The sequence below is a fragment of the Aotus nancymaae genome, unplaced genomic scaffold (assembly GCF_030222135.1).
Source record: "Aotus nancymaae isolate 86718 unplaced genomic scaffold, 86718_ANA_hifiasm-v0.15.2.pri h1tg000009l, whole genome shotgun sequence".
Taxonomy (NCBI): Eukaryota; Metazoa; Chordata; class Mammalia; order Primates; family Aotidae; genus Aotus; species Aotus nancymaae.
In genome coordinates this window covers 23,666,873-23,685,009 of record NW_026988420.1, presented here as the reverse complement: position 1 = coordinate 23,685,009, position 18,137 = coordinate 23,666,873, and the positions used below count along the sequence as shown (strand labels likewise).

Here is an 18,137-nt window from a genome sequence, read left to right as displayed (position 1 = left end):
ACCCATATAATCTTCTCTAAAGCCTTCTTTAAGAGCCTTAACTCTTAAACATTATGTCATGCTGCCTCTTGTATTCTACAGTTTGTGTTCCATTTTACTAATAAGAACACTGAAATTTGGAGGGTTTCCTAATGAGATCAATGCCATATTGTTTGTAAGTGATCCAGTTGGGATTTGAATCCAGATCCCTACTATGTAAAGTATGCATATTTTAGATGAATTATTTACAAATCAAATTCTTGTTCCAAAAAAAATGGCGCTTTTTTTTTTCTACTGGGAGAGGGGTTAGGTTTCAAGCTAGTCCCATTTGACACAGCAATAGCAGTTATGCATTTAATAGATGTTAATAGATCTAAAAGGATTAGAGGGTTTTGGCATTTTGTGGGTAACTTGGCATTTCATGTGGGCAAGTAGTGGGCAGAGAGAAAGTATGAATGGGAAAAGGGTTCAAAAAAGTAGGTAACAGAGTGACAGCTATACTTTGTTTCAGAGATTGCATGGGTAGCAGAAGTCACTGCTGTCACACACACACATCCATGTATACACTGCACTAAATTAAAATTGTTAACACTAACTATAAATATTTATTAAATGTAAACAATAGTATATAGAGGACATTTTATTTAGGCGAAAAATAAGCATGAAGACTGGAAGGGAATTGATTGTAACAAGGTGGTAAAATTTTACACAGGTACTTTATTCTCTTCTATTTTTCTTTCTTTTTGGGGTTATACTGCTTAAATTTTAGACAATATATGTTTCTTAAAAGTCCAGAGTTGTACTGTTGTCAAAAACTCCTGACAAATAAATTTCTCGTTTTGGCCAAGTCTTCTGATCTCTTAGGTTGCTCTTTAATTCCATATTATTCAATCGAAAATGTGAATGAGTCAGTATGGAAATATTAGATCTGTAGCTAAAGAAAGATGTAGAATTTTAATTTGTTGAAGATCTTGTTCCAGAAATCCACATTAATAGGCAAAAACAATCTTCTTTAAACAAAAGTACTGTTAAAATGTTTCCATTGTTTATTCATCCACTGGCATTTAGGTCATGAATGAACAAGTTTTACCATAAGGTGAAGGTTAATTTTTATATCACATATTGGGGGTTGAAACCACTGTCTTCACTGCATACCTACTCCCCACATTGGCAGTTTTCCATGGAATGTTTTCTCAAGTTCAGGCCACTGTACTTACTGTTTCCTATGCTTGGAGCAGTTTCTCCATACTCTGCCTGACTAAATTATCGTACTCATCCCTTTGATCTCTATTCAGACATTTCTTCCTTTAGTAAGATCTGTGTCCATCATGTTTATCTTTGTTTCTCTAGTGCAATTCATGGCATATAATATATAAATTTGTTGAGTAACAGATGATCAATGGGTGATTTAATAGCTAACATATATAGAGCTAACCATGTATCCGGAGCTTTATTTACTCATTTAATCCTTATAGTAGCAACCAGATGTGGTATGTGTGCTATCATTATTCCCATTTTTCAGATGAGACGTCAGAGAGATCCTGACTTGCCCGTCATTACATAGCTGGCAAGGAGCTGAGATGCTTCCCCAGGCTGTCTGGCTCCAGAGTTTATACCACGTATGGCTGACCTGTGTTAACATCTATTAAATGCGTAACTGCTATTGCTGTGTCAGATAGGACTAGCTTGAAACCGAACTTCTCTCCCAAAAGGAAAAAAGAAAAAGCGGCCATTTTTTGGAATAATAGTTTGGTTTGTAAATACTTGATCTAAAATATGTATGCTTTAAGATTGTCTTGGGATTTAAACTTAAGCAGTTAAAGGGTGGGTTTAAAAGCTTTTCCCTATACCTTTGACTAACTCATACAGTCTCCTCATTTTTTTTTTTAGGATCTCATGATTAATTTGTATAGATACAGCTCTTCTGGTTCATTTTTTTGCTCTATGAGAGCCTTGATACAATCGCTAAAGAATGAACATCTGTTCCAGACTGCTGCCTCAAGCCATGTAGATCAAGGGGGAAAAGTTTCAAAATCTTGTAGCTTCTCTGAGGAACAGCTGTTTATTTTGACAGCAATTTAACCCACTCCTCTTCTACTTGAGAATTCTAAACTGGGAATTAATTTTTTCGGTTTGTTTTTGTTTTTGTTTTTAAACAATCTATTATAGATAATGTGCTCATTGGGAATGGTTCTATTTTGAACTACCGATCAATTTCCCAAGAAATAGGGAGTAAGTTTGCATTATAATTTTGTTTAGCTTTATTTTTGTTACCATGACCAACAGAGCAAAACTAAAACAACTGCCATGGTTTGAATAATTGCATCATACTAGATCCAGTGCCCAGTGCTTTGCATGGAGTGTCCCACTTCATCTTTACAGTGTTTTTATTTTGAGGTCCAGAATATGACAAGTGAGATAACTGCAGCATAGAGAAGTTCCATGCCTTTGCAGAGAAGCTTCAGAATTGGTAGGGGCTAAGACTGAATGGAAGCCTGCCTGACTCCAAGGCCTGTTCTTTAACAGCTTCAGGCATATTGCTGTTTAGAGAGTTTGCAAGGAAAGCCACGGTTGTAATTTCTAAGAGTGTTTTTGATAACTTGCTGGAGAGAATCAGTACAGGGCAGACTTTATTTTCATACTCTTTAGGTATAATAATTGTCTGTTTACATTGATGAGTTCATGATAGAAGAATGTTTTCAGATCTGCTTCTATTTCAAAGCATGAAATGTTTTCTTTTAAAATTACAGGACTATTAATGTAAAGCCTGGTTGCTGAGGTGAAGGATAAGGTGAAGGGTAGAGGGTCAGCATCTTTTTGTAATCGATTTTTATTTATTGTCAGACTTGAGTGAAGATAAAAAACGTTCAGATTGGAGGTACTAGGTGGAAATATCTGACCTTATACTATACGCTGAGTAAACTAGTGACCTATTAGGCATCAAGCTTTATATCAAGTGAAGTTCATACCTTTATTCATGTAGTGTTGTATAGCAATAATCATTGTTTTCTATTTTTGACTGGTTTTAGATTTACTACATGCTATTAACCAATCTGTTTGTTATTAGCAAATAATATCATGTATCTACGTGATCAGTTGAGCTCATAGAATTTTTGTTGGATCTTGGGAGCAACCTCATCCTCCTTAATATGTCCAATAGCTGTAGCATGTTCATGTTTGTCCTTTGAATTTAAACCTGATTTTTTTGTTTTTCATTGGTCACTGTGGCTTTGAAGCATAATGTATGTACTGTTTCCACTTTCCATTCATATGAGAGGATTTTGATCTAATTGCTTTTTCTCACATGACCCAAATTACATGGTCTCTTCTTTAATGCTCTGTTATCCAGGTGATGCTTCTCCCTTTTATCACTGAAAGTTCTTTTACTATTCTCTTTCTTATCTAAAATTATTAGCACAGTACAACACTCTTAGCTCCTTAAGCAAATTTCATCTGACATCTTATTTGTTTTGCTTAACATCTCATCTTAAAGAAATTCTTTCTAATGCTTTCACCTCTTCATACCTCTTTGTTACAGATCACCTTACAGGTAACCTGTTTCAAGAGAATTTTTCTACCGAATTAAACTTATTAAAAATGTGTCATTTTTCTGTTTTAATTAGACATATGTAGCTGTTTTGTGACTAAATGTGTGATATGTCTACTCCCATATAGAATACTTTTTTATTTCTGTGGCTTATTTTTGAGCACATGAACATTTCCTGTTGGGATTTTAAAGTACTGAAAAAGGCCACTAGATTCCTTTCTTATTCATAGTTTCTAAGATCTTGAATATCTGGAAACCCCACTTTGGGGTTAGGATTTAGAGAGCAACAAAAAAAAAATCCCTGCCTTGAAAAAGGTTATTATTGCACACACAAGAGTGGAGAAACATATACTGTTGTTCTCATTTTTGTATATGGTTATAGACATATGTGCCAAACTTTGTAGTTATTATTTTCTAGTTCATAAAATCCAGTTTCTTTCTCCTGGAACTTCATTTCCTATATATAACTCCCATCTGAATTGCCTGTGATGACAATTAAAGAGAGACATGATTAGTTCTGATTTCTTCAAATCTTAAGTGATTGATGAAATCATAAGGCCTATGCTAGGCCTCAGCCAATTCATTGGTTATTAATAGTGATGTTTTGCTGTTTGCTGTTCTAGTTGGAAGACAGCAGTGGTTGAGATGCAAGTTCTGGCATCAGAGAACTTCGGGGTTGAGTCCCATCTCTGTAGATTATTAGTGATATAACTATAGGCAAATTACTTAACCTTACTGAGCCTCAGTTTTCTGATAATAACAGCATGCATTTCTTAGGGATGTTACTTTTTGAAGATGAAATTACATAACATACATATACCCTCAAAACAAGTTAACCATTTAATAGAAGTAAAGTAATTTTATATTTTCAATCTCATTATAACAGAATTGATACTGTATTTTATCCTTTTTTACTTTTATGCTCCCATATAGAATACTGTGAAATGAATAAATAGCTACCTGTTTCTCTGGCTTTACATTATTTCTACATTTTTTTTAAAGTTATGTTTCATCTAGATAAAGATTTGTCATTCCTGCTGTTTGCTGACTGTAAGTCAATTTTTGGTTTCTACAATTGAAATCTATGTTGTGAACAAATACAAAATCAATTATAACTCAGTTAATCTTGCTGCATCTGTTGATCAAATATAATTTATTATTCTACTGAATTCTCAGACTAAAGTAGTGAAGTGCCAAACAAAAATGAAATCATCCAGTCACAGGGTATTTTTAGTGTAAAATTGTTTTTGATAAGGAGGACAGCCAGAACAAAACTCATTTTGCCAAATCATTTGGATTACACAAATTTGATCCTTGTCAACTCTGAATGCCATTTGTGCTGACTACTATGTGGACCAACTAGATCATCAAAAGGAGTGTCAAAGCACTAAGCATTTTCTGTGTGCCCTAAATCTTGTAGATTGACTCATTATATGTGTCAGAGGAGGGGAAATCATGTACAAGTCCTATGGTCGAGTGTTGAGCCAGCTTGTGCAATTATAATAGGAAGCATCTTCTATCCTTGCTTAATTTGGTGGGCTTACAACTTGGAAATTGTATTTGGAGTCTTTTCACATAAGACTTATGTCTTCATTAGCACCTTTGTTATTCTGAGATCAAACTTGGAGCTATAATGCTCCAAACCTAGAACAAAATAAATATGCTAACTATAGGGCTCTTTTTCTTGTTATACTTTAATATCTGTTTATTTAAGGAATTAGATCAATTTCAAGTACTGAATATTTTGAGTTTGCAACTTTGAAAAATAATTTAATTCTGATAGGTTCTCCTAGTCTTTACTCTTTAAGTTTTTCATAATAAAAACAGACCTTTACTAATTGGCTTACTTTTTTTTCTTTCTTGTTAAGATTTATTCTAAATAAATTGCTAAATTGGCTAATAAATGGATTTGACTGCCAGGTTCTCTATGAGTAAATAACTGCTAAATTTATTTCTTTTCCACATTTTAAAGATTTTGTTTGTTCTCTAAAATAATGTAGCCAAAGATAATGCCTAGATTATTCTAATACAGTAGTGAGAATAAAAATAGATTGATAGTGTAGGGAAAAGAAATCAACTTAATAACTAACACATAATAATAATATATATTAACTCATGTCATTAAAAAGGTGGCATTAACCTAGAATGCCACAAACAAAAATGAATAAAATGGTATGTCCTTTGTACATCAGATGCAGTGGACTTTTCAAGACTGGTCTCATACACCCTCATATAGAGACAAGAGGAGAGGGAGAGGTCGAAGGAGAGGATACATGTTAAGACTATTTTTTTTATGTTGCATTTTAAACATAATTAGGTTCATCTGAGACTAATGGGACTTTAGTTGGAAATTTCCATTGAATAGGTGATTAGCAGTAGCTCAAAAAACTTCTGCTTTATCACCAAGCCTCCCTTTAAGCACACCCTGGCTACCATCTTGTGTATAGCTAGCTGTGCTTGTATTTAGCCTCATAGTTGGGAGATAAAAATAGTATTTTTATTGGATATCACTTCTGAACACAAGGGAACAGAACACACAATGGGAAATTAAATTATGCTCTGGAAAAAACTTCATTACAAACAACTTATACTTTACCTATTAAATAAATGTGAATAGGTTGAAGTATCTCATTTACTTGAAAATTTTGTGAAGTGTGGAAGGAATTGCAAAGAAACTCATAGCAAAGTTAAGAAGGGCCAGTAATGTTACATCTGTGATGGATTAATAATTTGTTATTTTATCTGAGACTGATTTCACAATAAAGAGCAACTTAAGCTGAAACAGTTTAATAATCAGCACCTTTGGGATATTCTAGTTTGTTCCTCAAAGGATAGTTTCCCATTTTCATAAGTTTCACAGTTACGAAAAGTTCAACTAATAGCAACTCACATTGAATGTTAAGATGATGAATTGTTAGTGCCAGAGCACAGTATATCATGTTCTCCTATTTTCATCGATAGCATTTTTTAATTGGATTTGGTAATACTAGAAAAATTATTTTGATTAATTCTGCTGTCAATCTAGATTTCTTTCTAAAACATCTATCTTGTAATTATTACAATAAACTTATTTTCCACAAAGTAATTATGATTCATTGTTTGTTTTTGGCACTTGGGGAAAATGTTTACATTTAGTTATCAAAGAAAATAATTTTAATGGAAAACTGAAAAGTAAACCACATAATTTCTATATTCTTTCAGACTTTGGTGACTAGTATTAATTAAAAATTTTGTTTTCTGTTTCACTACAGTAATATGTATGAGAATATAGAAATGTATTTTTAAGGGATTCTTTTTCCAAATTAAAATATTTTCCCATTATTCCTAAAGTTGAGGTCATCATGAGTTTCTAGAAAGTAGTAATTAAGTATGGTGAAGCATTACCTTTTCTTAAGGTTAAACAAGCTCTAAGCCAGGTGTTTGGTGGGAAAGTGTGAGATCTGCAGGTGCTTGTTTACTTTGAGAAAATTAGTCTTGTTTTCATAGTACCTAATAGTTACTCCCCTGGAAAACATGGAGATTTAAGTTGGGTTTGTCTAAATTCATTTTAGGGACTTGAGACAAAGTTGAATACTTAGGAAAAAGTAAAGATTTTTGAGTTCAGTTTAAACCTGTGCCGAAGAGATCCCTGACTTGTGTAGCTTGAGTATACATTAATGTTGAATGAAATGGAACTCTGAACAGGAAGGCATTCATAAACTTTTCAACATTTTTTCAAATAATAAAATCTCTACTAGTTTTCTATGTCACAGAAATATGCAGGATATTATAATATGTTGAAAAATGTTGAGTTGGGTAGGTGAATCTATTTAAATGGGCTAAAACTCAAATAGATGAAGTACGATAAAAAAGTCAGAATCTATGGCAGTCTACTTGTATTTAATACTATCGTTTTTATATTTTATGTTTTATTACAATTTTATTTTATAACATAAAATAAGACTGATATATCTGTCAAGTAAAGGCATATTTGGAACATAGGCTGTTTATAATGCTTTTTTTGGAAGGAGGGGAAAATGCACATTGATATTTTAAATTGTACTTTTAGGGAAAATACAAAACAAATGTTAATTGTATAATTGGGTAGTGTTCCTCATTTTTTAGGAATGTCTAATTTCAAGTGAAAGTAGTACTTTCTTGAAGAAAACGCAGGAAAGTAAACTAACTCTTCCAGAATGAAATCTCATAATGAACATTAGATTTAGAATATTAAAAACAATGTGTATATATATGTAAATTAAATCTTTAGAGGTATAATAGCTAGACTTGAGGTTGAGAACTACATCTTGCCTTCCATATTTAATTCGCCACTATAGCTTCCCTGCCAAGTGATGCAGCTTGTATTGGATGCAACCATTTTACTCCTAATCAACTCAGTGTACCATCGTATTCCAGCATCTCTGAATAGAAAGCATTCATATTCTCATAGGAACTATGAAAATTGGCACTCCCTCATATGTTTGATGGAAGCATATATAATTGATATAAGCCAGAAAATGGCTTTTTCTTGAGTTGTTGCTGGATAAATGTGTTTGAGGAATTTCATTAATGATATTGTAATAATAAAAAAAAATTGATATTATTGTAAAGAGATAATACTTGTTAGCATTTATGTAGGGCTAAAATTTATGTGTGAGGCAATGATACAAGCTATTTACATGTATTATCTCATTTATGTCTTAAAATATTCCTGTATTACAGGTACTATTTTGTCCATGTTACAGTAGAGGAAACTGAGATATGGTCACATAGCTATTTAGTGCTAGGTGGTTATTTAAACCAAACAATATAATTTCAATTTCCACTCCCTTACCATGATATTGTCTTTATAACATGCAATAGTAAGCTTGGATCGATTTTTTTTTTTTTTTTTTACAATTTCGAAAAGTGGTGAAATGTCATACTTAATTTATTCTTGAAGACATTCTTGATCTTCAGTTTCGCAATCTTTTTTCGAATGCTTGTTCAGGACTCATTTGATATGGCTGTCCAATTACCCTTTTTTTTTTTTATCTTTGGGTCATGAAACACACATGTATAAAGTATCCCCTAAAATATATGTAGTGTATAAGAACTGCTATATTATATGAACGTTTTTCAGAAATAAGATCTCTGTGTTGTTTAACCTTATAAAACAATATACTTTTGAGGACTTTGCTTATCACAATACGGTTTACTAGGGACTCTTAAAAATCCATCTCACCACAATACAAGAAACTCTTTTAAAAACATGGCTGTCCTGTGTGAGAAAATTAGGGAAATCTCCAAGGCAAATGTGGTTAAAGAGAAAAGAATGAAGTTGAAACCTGAACATTGAGCATAAGTGAGCAAAGGGAAAGCTAGGCTGGCCCTGGGGAATGAAAACCAATACTACAACTTGGTGAGTACAATGAATTAATCTTCTACAATAAGCCTATGACAAAAGCAAATTAAACTTATTCAGGTTAGAAATGATCTCTGGCTATTTACAGAAGCAAATTCAAATCTGTGCCAGAGAACAGTTCCACTTTAGGTCCTCAAGAGTCTCACAAATTAAGTTCCATTAAGTAAGAACACTGAATCCTAACCACCAAATATACAAAGAAACAAAGGATTGTGTGGTGAAATGATCAGAAAAAGATAATACATATAGGCCTCTAAGACCCCAAATATTTAGTGACAATATGTGAAATATTTAAGGAAATAGAGTATGATATTTTTAAAAAGAGAAAAAGAGAGCAACAGGAGAACACCAAAAATGACTGAGCAATTTTGAAAAAGAACCAAATACAATGCATAGAAGTGGAAGTATTATGGTTAAAATTAAACATTCAATGGATTAAAGAGCAGGTTATGCTCACTTAAGGAAAGAAATGATGAATTGCACAATACATCCAAATAAATTGTCCAGAATACAAACCAGGGGGGCAGTATATTTAGAAGTGTAAAATACTTCTTAAGAAACATAGAGAACAGGATGAGAAGGCCTACCACTTTTATAATTAAAGTCCCGGAAGAATAGACTCAAAAAGGTTGAATGAAAGACAATATTCAAAATGGTGACTAAGAATGTTCCAGATTAAGAATCCACAGAATAGGAAATACAACCTACACAAAGCCAAATAAAGTGAAACTCACTTTAAATACATAATGAAGCTGCACAACACTAAAGACAAAAAAACAAAACAAACAAAACAAACATTGCAGCCAGAGAGAAAAGATATGACACCCAAAGCAACAATAATTAGTTACAGATTACTTATCTGCCAAAGTGGAAGACTGAAGAGAGTGAGATCTTTAAGTGATGCACCAACATAAATGTTCTTCTTATTTGGGGTATCCAGCAAAAGGTCTTTGTAGAGCCCAGGTGGAATTATCTACTATTTGTAGATAAACAGAAAACAAGAATGTTTTTCATCAACATCCTTACGTTAAAAGATTTTTTATGACGGAGACTGGCAAACTTTTTCTTAAACAGCCAGATAGTAAATATTTCAGGTTTGCAGGCAGTACAGTCTCTGTAGCAACAGTGCAAAAGCAGCCATAGCCAATATGTAAATGAATGGCTGTGGTTATATTCCAATAACACTTTATTTACAAAATACATGGTCAATCCAAGGATTGGATTTTGCTAACCTCCGCTCTAAAGGTTGTATTTAAAGAAGCAACAAATTTAAAAAAAAAAGAAGGTTTGAGAGACAAGCAGCCATAGCTACTATGAAAACAAATGTAAAGAAAAGAAGTACACAATAAAATAATGTTATATAAATTTATAAATTGGGTGAGAAAGATTTAGAATTCAGGTGTTCTTTATTTTCAAGGGAGAAATGGAGATACAGATATCAATTAACTTTAGGTCTTGTTAAGTTGCTAATTTGTGTAATAAACATACAAGGATAATCAGGGAAAGGATAGAAATATCAGGTATAAATTATAAACTGTAGTGAGAGAAATAGACTAAGAAAGACACACCAAAAAAAATCAGGAAAAATAAAAATATAAGCAGAGCTAAAGCCAGACAAATAGATGGAAACAAACATTTTATAAATCACAATAAATTTTTTAAAGGACTATAATATTGGATAAAACCCAAAAATCTAGTTTTATGCTTCTTCTGAGAGACCTCCCTGTAAGAAAGGATATAGAAAGGCTTAAAGTAACATAACAGTTAATGAAATACAAGGCGAATATTAATCAAAAGAAAGAGGGAAACTATGTTAATAGATAAAATAGACTCAAGACATTAATTACTTCATGACAACAAAAGGCTTAATTCACCTGAAAGATACAACAATTTAAAAATGGAATGTGCTTAATAATATAATCCCAAAATGACATTGTAAAAATTAATAAACTATATGGATAAATTGACAAATTTAGCATTATGTTCCCTAACTTACTGATAAGCAGAAAAATATCATTAAAGACAAGGGTTAAACAATTAATAGACTTGATTTGATTAGTATATATAGAATTCAAACTCAATAATAAAATAATGCACATTTTTTTCATGCATAAGTGGGACTTTTATAAAATTGGTTACATACTGGAGACCATGAAATCTCAATACATTTTTAAGTATCAGTTTTATTTATTTGTTGATAACAATGACATGAAATTAGAAATAAAAGGATGAAATTTTAAAACCTCTATTTTGAAAATTCTAAGAGTACATTTAAAAAGTCACATGTCAAAGATGAAATCATAGAAAACAATTACACCCGAACAATATTAAAAATGCCCCACATTAGAATTTGCGGGTTGCAGTAAAAGTGGTATAAATAAATTTATATCATATGTGCTTAAGAGAATAACTCAAATGTTCCTAATATATAGAAAAGATAAGTATTTAAGGTTATGGGTATTCCAGTTAGCCTGATTAGTTCTTTACACATTATATAAATACATCAAATTACTATATGTATCCCCAAAATATGTACATGTATTACGTATCAATAAAAAAACTTGTTTCAGAAAGACTTACAGATATAAGTATCTGACTTCAAAATTTAAAAAGGATTTATATGATCCTAGAGCAACTAGAAGGAGAGAAATGAAAGATTAAATGAAAGAAAAAATGACATAAACTCAAAAGGCCAGAATAAGGTTATTTAGAAAAGACAAATTAACTAGATATATTGTTGAAAAGATTAATCAAGAAAAGGAGAAGAAAAATAATAGGGTGTAAAAAGGAACATAACTAAAGATACAGAAAATAGTAAAAAGAGAAGAGCTTTCTGTAAACATTTGTAGGCTAGCATTGAAAAGGCAGATGAGATGGTCAAGTTCCTAGAAAAAAATAACTTATTGAAATTACTTTAAGAGAAATAGAAAGCATGAATAGTTCTATAACTAATTTTTAATTTAATGACTTTTTTTTTTTTATACGGAGTCTTGCTCACCCAGGCTGGAGTGCAATGGCCCAATCTCAGCTCACTGCAACCTCCACCTCCCCTGATTCTCCTGCCTCAGCCTGCACCACCATGCCCAGCTAATTTATGTTTTTTTTAGTAGAGACGGGGTTTCACCATGTTGGTCAGGCTGGTCTTGAACTCCTGACCTCATGATCTGCCTGCCTCAGCCTCCCAAAGTGCTGGGATTACAGGTGTGAGCCACTGCATCTGGCAATTAATTGACTTTTTAATCTTCCAAATAAATACTTGGCCTAGAAAGTTTTTCAGATACATTTTACTAAATTTTAATGAAATGATCATCTCAAACAAATGGAATATAAAAATGTACTTTTTGACTAAATGTTCAAAAACATAAATTCTTCCTGTCCAAGTTGAGTTTATCCCTGAAGTGAAAGTGTGACTTAATATTAGAATATTCATAAATATAATTCACTATATTGAGTTTAATGGGAAAATTCTGAAATTTCTCTCAGTTGAGTCAGAAAATCCTATTCAGATCTCAAAACAAGAACCACAAACTAATTTAACCCTCTACCCTACTCCGAAGTAGGAAAGGAGTCAAAGGAAACCCTTTTAACCAAATAATTAGAATCTAACTCCTAGTCAGTATAGTAAGATAAGACAAGTAGGAGTTGAAAATGTAAAGATTGAAAAGTAAGAAATCAAGGTGACATTATAGCACTCTATGAATAGCAAAAACAAATCCCATAGAGAAACTATCAGAAATAGTAAGAAAAATTAGCAGTAGCATATATAAAAATTACATTTTTAGGCTGGGTGCAGTGGCTTATCCCTATAATCCCAGCACATTGGGGGGCTTAAGGTGGGAGGATCACTTGAACCTAGGAGTTCAAGACCAGCTTAGACAGCATATTAAGACCCTATCTCTACGTAAAGTAAAAATTACATTTTTATATGTTATAAAACAATAGAAATCATAGTTTTTAAAGAAGACACCACTTACAATCACAAAAGAAAGATAAGAAAAGAAAGTAAATCTAACAAAAGATGTCCAAGACCTGGATAAGAAAATGAGATTTTTTTTTTAAAGACCCAAGTTAATAAAAAGCCACATGCCATTCACAGATAGAAGACTCAAAATTGTAAAGATATCAGTTAAAAATCCTTATAGCCCTTTACAATGAAACTTAACAAGTCTATTCTAAAATAAAGATGGAAGAGCAAAGGCCCAGAAATATAGAAGACATTCCTAAGTAAGAAAAATAAGATGTAAGCCATAATAATTTAAACAGAGTATTATTCTTGGAGACATAAACATATCGATCAAATGGACTAAAACAGCCATAAAATAAATCAACACACTTGTGCCAATTGAAATCCAAAAGAAGTGACTTTGCATAATAATGGAGAAAGAACGGGCAAAAATGAATTGGATCTCCACCTCATACTGTTCAAAAATGTTGATTCCAACAATGAATGAGTGGATTTTTAAAATGTGGTTTATATACACAATTGAATACTATTCAGTCTTAAACAAAAAAATGGAAGTCTGTCATTTGCAATAACATGGATGAACCCAGAAGACTAATGTGAAATAAACCATTCACTGAGAGACAAATACCATAATATGATTTCACTTACATGTGGACTATAAAACGTCAAACTTACAGAACTGGAGAATAGAATGGTGGTTATCATTCTACTTGGAAGGTAGCAGTGTTGCACCAAACTCTGTCTGACGTATAACACTCAAATAATTTCTTTAGGCAAAGTGTAGCTGAAAGTAGCTGGTGGCAGTGCAGTTTATTTGCCAGTTGACTAAATATAAAACAAGGTCAAGAAAAGACGATGTTTTTAAAAAATCAATGTCTTACAGCCAATTATCTTTATATGTGGCTAACCCTTAACTTTTCTTCCTTAATTCAAATTTAGAATGAAAGTCACTAAGAGGCAATCATATCCAGAATAATGTTGTTCTCCTTTAACTATTCAGCTTTTCTGTTTTAAGCTACTTTTACTTCTAAACATTTGAAATAAAATAAAATCCCAAATTACTGTTTGTATTGGGATATTAGTCTCAGACTAAACAGCTCTTTCTATGCTGTTGATTTTTTTTCAGCTAAAATTCTTCTACAGTTTTATATCAGAATACGTTATATTTTAAATTAGTGGGCTTTTAAATGAAAATAGTGTATTTTTCATAAAACAAAATAGTTTTAAGAACTTCAGAAATTATTTCTAAATGTAAACATTGTTTTTATGGGTCTTGGAAAAGTAACTTTGGCTTTTTTCACCCATGGGAACACTAAAAGGGTGTGGCAATTATATCTGATAACAGGTGACCTATTATGTACTCACATTGAAATGTATTCAGTCATTAGAGCAGAAAATTCACATCAGAAAATGTTATACCTTAATCAGACTCATAAATAAGCTACATGGTATTTATTTATTGTAGATTCCTCTTGTTCATTTCTCTCAAGCAAGAAATATGATTTTAATTCTTGAATATTTGCTTATTCTTTCTCTATCACAATCTTCTTACCCCATCTCCCTATACGTACATGAGTATACATGCACACATACAGATATACACACTTGTCTTTGAACCCATGAATCTTCTCCTACCATTCTTATGTTGATTTTTATAGCAACTTTTGTCTCATAGCTGTCTTTTAATATATGTCACCATGATATGAAGCAATATGGTGGAAAACTACTGACTGTAGCAAGCTTTCAAATCTTGTAACTCACTGCCTCTTACTACTTTTTTTACAGTGAACAAATACTTAACCATTCTGAGCTAGATTAGAGAATGCAGAATCCAAGTTGAAAATTAAAGGGATTGCACAATAAAGCATCTAGTATTACAGCTTGTATTTTATAGCTTAGCAATAATAACTCGCGTTTATATATGTCAGGAACTATGAAGAGTTTGAGAATTTACCTACTAACAGGCTAACTAGTTAACTTGATATCGTTTCATGGATGTGTGGTCAGAGAAAAAGAATACTTTGCTACTCACACAATAGCCATAGCCAATTTAAACAATTTTTTTTAACGTTTCTGAGCCTGTATTCCCACAGGGCCATGTGAAGAGAGCCAGGAGCACTTATACATAGCAGTTTATGTTATTGGAGGGAAATCCTGAATTTAGGGAATGTAATTTTTTATAATAGGTAGTAAGACTGTATCATTCTGGGCAGTAACAAACCCCTTAGCTTAGGAGGGAGATACCTCTATATTCAAATACTTTTCATTGTGCAAATATCTTTGAAAAGATAGTTCAAAACAAAGGTGCTTGATGGGTGCTTGTATCTCAGTGTACTTAGTTTTGTACTTGTCTGCTTGAAAATCTCTAGTCATTTTCTAGTACCCTTAAAAGAAAATCCAACCTCCTACCTTGGCCTAGAAGACCGTGAGGGATCAGGCCTGAGCATACCTCCCTGACCTCATCTGATACCTTTATACTCACCTTCGTGTCTCCTAAACCCACCAGCAGCCTTTGCATTAGCACTTCCCTCTGCCTGATGTGTTCTTCTCCTAGACTATCACTTACCTAGCTCCTTGATATTCAAGATTCAGCTTGAATCAAGTCAGAGTGAGGCCTTATCTAACTACTGAATGTAAAGTAACCCCTCAGGAATGATGCCACAGCATTCTTATTTTGTTGTTATTGTTGTTATTTATTGTTTATCTCTGCCTCTCGCCCCACCCTACCACATAGAATGTAAACTTGTTTCAGTGTGCTCTCTTACGTGCTCTTCCTTCTCCCATCTCCACCTTCCTTTCCTCTCTCTCTCTCTCTCTGTTTCTTTCTCCCCTACTTTACAACAATACTATTTAGTAGTCTCTCAGTAAGTATTAATTGAATAAATGGCTGGATGGATGCATGCATGCATGAGTTAATATCCCTTCTACTCTATGCTTTTTGTTTCTTTTTATTGTTGGTCAAAAATATTAAACTTTATTATTTGATTTTTAATGAAGAAGTTGTATTAACTCTAAGGTTTAAAAAAAAAGAGTACCACAGAAAAGAAATAAAAGCCTTTCCCCAAAATAACGTAAGCCACCTACTTGTTAGTTATAGTTTAGTTACACACTTTTCTATTTAATACCAGTGGTGATAAACTTCCAATGTGTTAACTGTTTGGTTTCCTTGGTGTTTAATATAATGTTACTCTCTTTGTTGGCACTTAAAAAATCCATATTTACCTGCTAATTCCCCTTTATGCCACATGAGAGGCATTTCTCATTGTGTGTAACACTTAGAAAATAATAATCGCATATCTATTGAGATCTTCTTATGATTAGCATGTTATTATTTTTGATCAGTAACCAGAGGACCTGGCTTTGAAATGCCAAATGTTTCTTTAGTTATCTTTAGGACATTTATCTCTATATGAGAAAAATTTCACATATGATTGTAATAAAAAGTAGCCACTATAAGATTTCACTTCTTTTATCATGTCTTTAATTTGGTAATTTTTCTTGTACTTGATAATATGCTTTGCATATGAGATATGGAAAACCCTAATTCAGTTGCTAGACACTTTTGGAAATGTATATGGGAAGACAGTTTTGATTTGTGAATTAAATGCTTTTTTAATTTTCAGTTTCTGTTTCCACCTCCCTTTTAGTTAGTTAATTTTATTAGGATGTAGGTGTTTTAAAGATACATGTTTATGTTTAATAGCAGTTGTATTTATAGATACATAACGTATTTAACAAGAGTTTCTGTGCATACCTTTTAGAAGACTAATGCTAACATAACTCACCACTATCTAAAAGATAATAATGTTTCTACCTTAAGTATAATTTCAAATAGATAATTTTCCATTTTGCAAGGGGAATCACTGGTTAAAACTGATCATTTTTCAAAATTTTGTGTAATAGCAAGCAATAAAGGAGAACATCAAAAAAAGAGAAGCAGAGGAAAAAGAAAAACGTGCCAGAATAGCTAAAGAATTAGCAGAAAGAGAAAGACTTGAACGCCAACAAAAGAAAAAACGCTTATTAGAAATGAAGACTGGTGAGTGCTATCAAATTTGCGATTTATTCTAGGTATACTTAAGATTTATACTGGCTGCTTTATTAGCATTTTAATGAACTTAGTGAAAAAGGAAAATGCAATCACTTGTTTCTGTAATTAAACCATAGAACAATTATTTCTTTATGGTCTTTTCTCTCTTCTGTTTACTAACAAATAGTGTCTTCTTTCTAATGTTGGTCATAGGTGATTTGATCCTCTGTTCTGCTGGTTTGGTTCCAGTGTATTCATGTTTCTTTAACTACTACTTCAATAGCCAATCTTTAATAATGTATTCAGTTAATAAAGTAACTATCAGAAACAGACTGTGGGATATTCTATAGGACATGTAACCTGGTTTCTTCAACAAAATACACCAAGGAAGGGAAAAAAAGTGATGGAGGATAAACATTGTTTAAAAGAAAGAGACTTAAGGGACATAACAGCCAATTGCAGTGTATGGAATGTATATGTATTCCAATCTGTGGTCCCAGCTACTCGGGAGGTTGAGGTGGGAGGATTGCTTGAGTCTGGAAAGTTGAGGCTGCAGTATGCCTTGATCTTGCCACTGTACTCCAGCCCGGGCGACAGAGTGAGATTTTGTTTCAAAAAAAACAACAAAAAGAAAAAGCAGTCTGAAAATTTTGGATACTTTTTTTTTCTCGTAAACATGACAAAATTGTTGTCAATATGTTTCAAAGTATCTTTTAGAGACTGGTACTGAAATTTTACAGAAACATATGTATATATGTATTTCAAGAAGCTAAAAGATGCCACTTATTTAGAAGCAGAAGAATTATGTAAAATGTAGTTATATTTTCATTCCCTGAAAAATGTGGCTTTTCTACTTTCAAGCCAATAAAGATTGAACAAGGCTTTAATTAAAATCCATCCACTTCACTGTTAAATCACCATAGTTTACAATTCAGGGTTGCAAATTCGCCTAATGTTTCTCCAGAAATAGATGGAGATGCCTCCTTTACTTTCACTTTTACAGGTATATTTTATGCTTACTAAAGTGAACCAAGTACCTTAATGTATGGCACTTGTTTCTTCCAGGGAAGAAAAATCATCTAAACACAATTTCTTGTTTATGTTTGAAATTCAGGGAATATTTTCAGAAATATCTTTAAATGTGAACGAAAATAGAGATCAGAAAAGTTTAGTATTTATTTTTAAAATATGCTTCTGGAAAGAATTTTAAATTTTCTAATTTACAGAAGATTCT

The 18,137-nt window shown here is 32.3% G+C and overlaps 1 protein-coding gene across 1 annotated transcript in view; it reads left to right on the top strand.

Annotated features, from left to right (window-relative positions):
* Positions 1 to 18,137, top strand: part of LOC105727117 (protein diaphanous homolog 3) — a 345,513-nt gene that overhangs the window by 178,811 nt on the left and 148,565 nt on the right. The window contains exon 20 of the mRNA XM_064373482.1: positions 16,777 to 16,912. Within this exon, the coding sequence (XP_064229552.1) occupies positions 16,777 to 16,912 (136 nt within the window). The remainder of the gene's footprint in view (positions 1 to 16,776; positions 16,913 to 18,137) is intronic.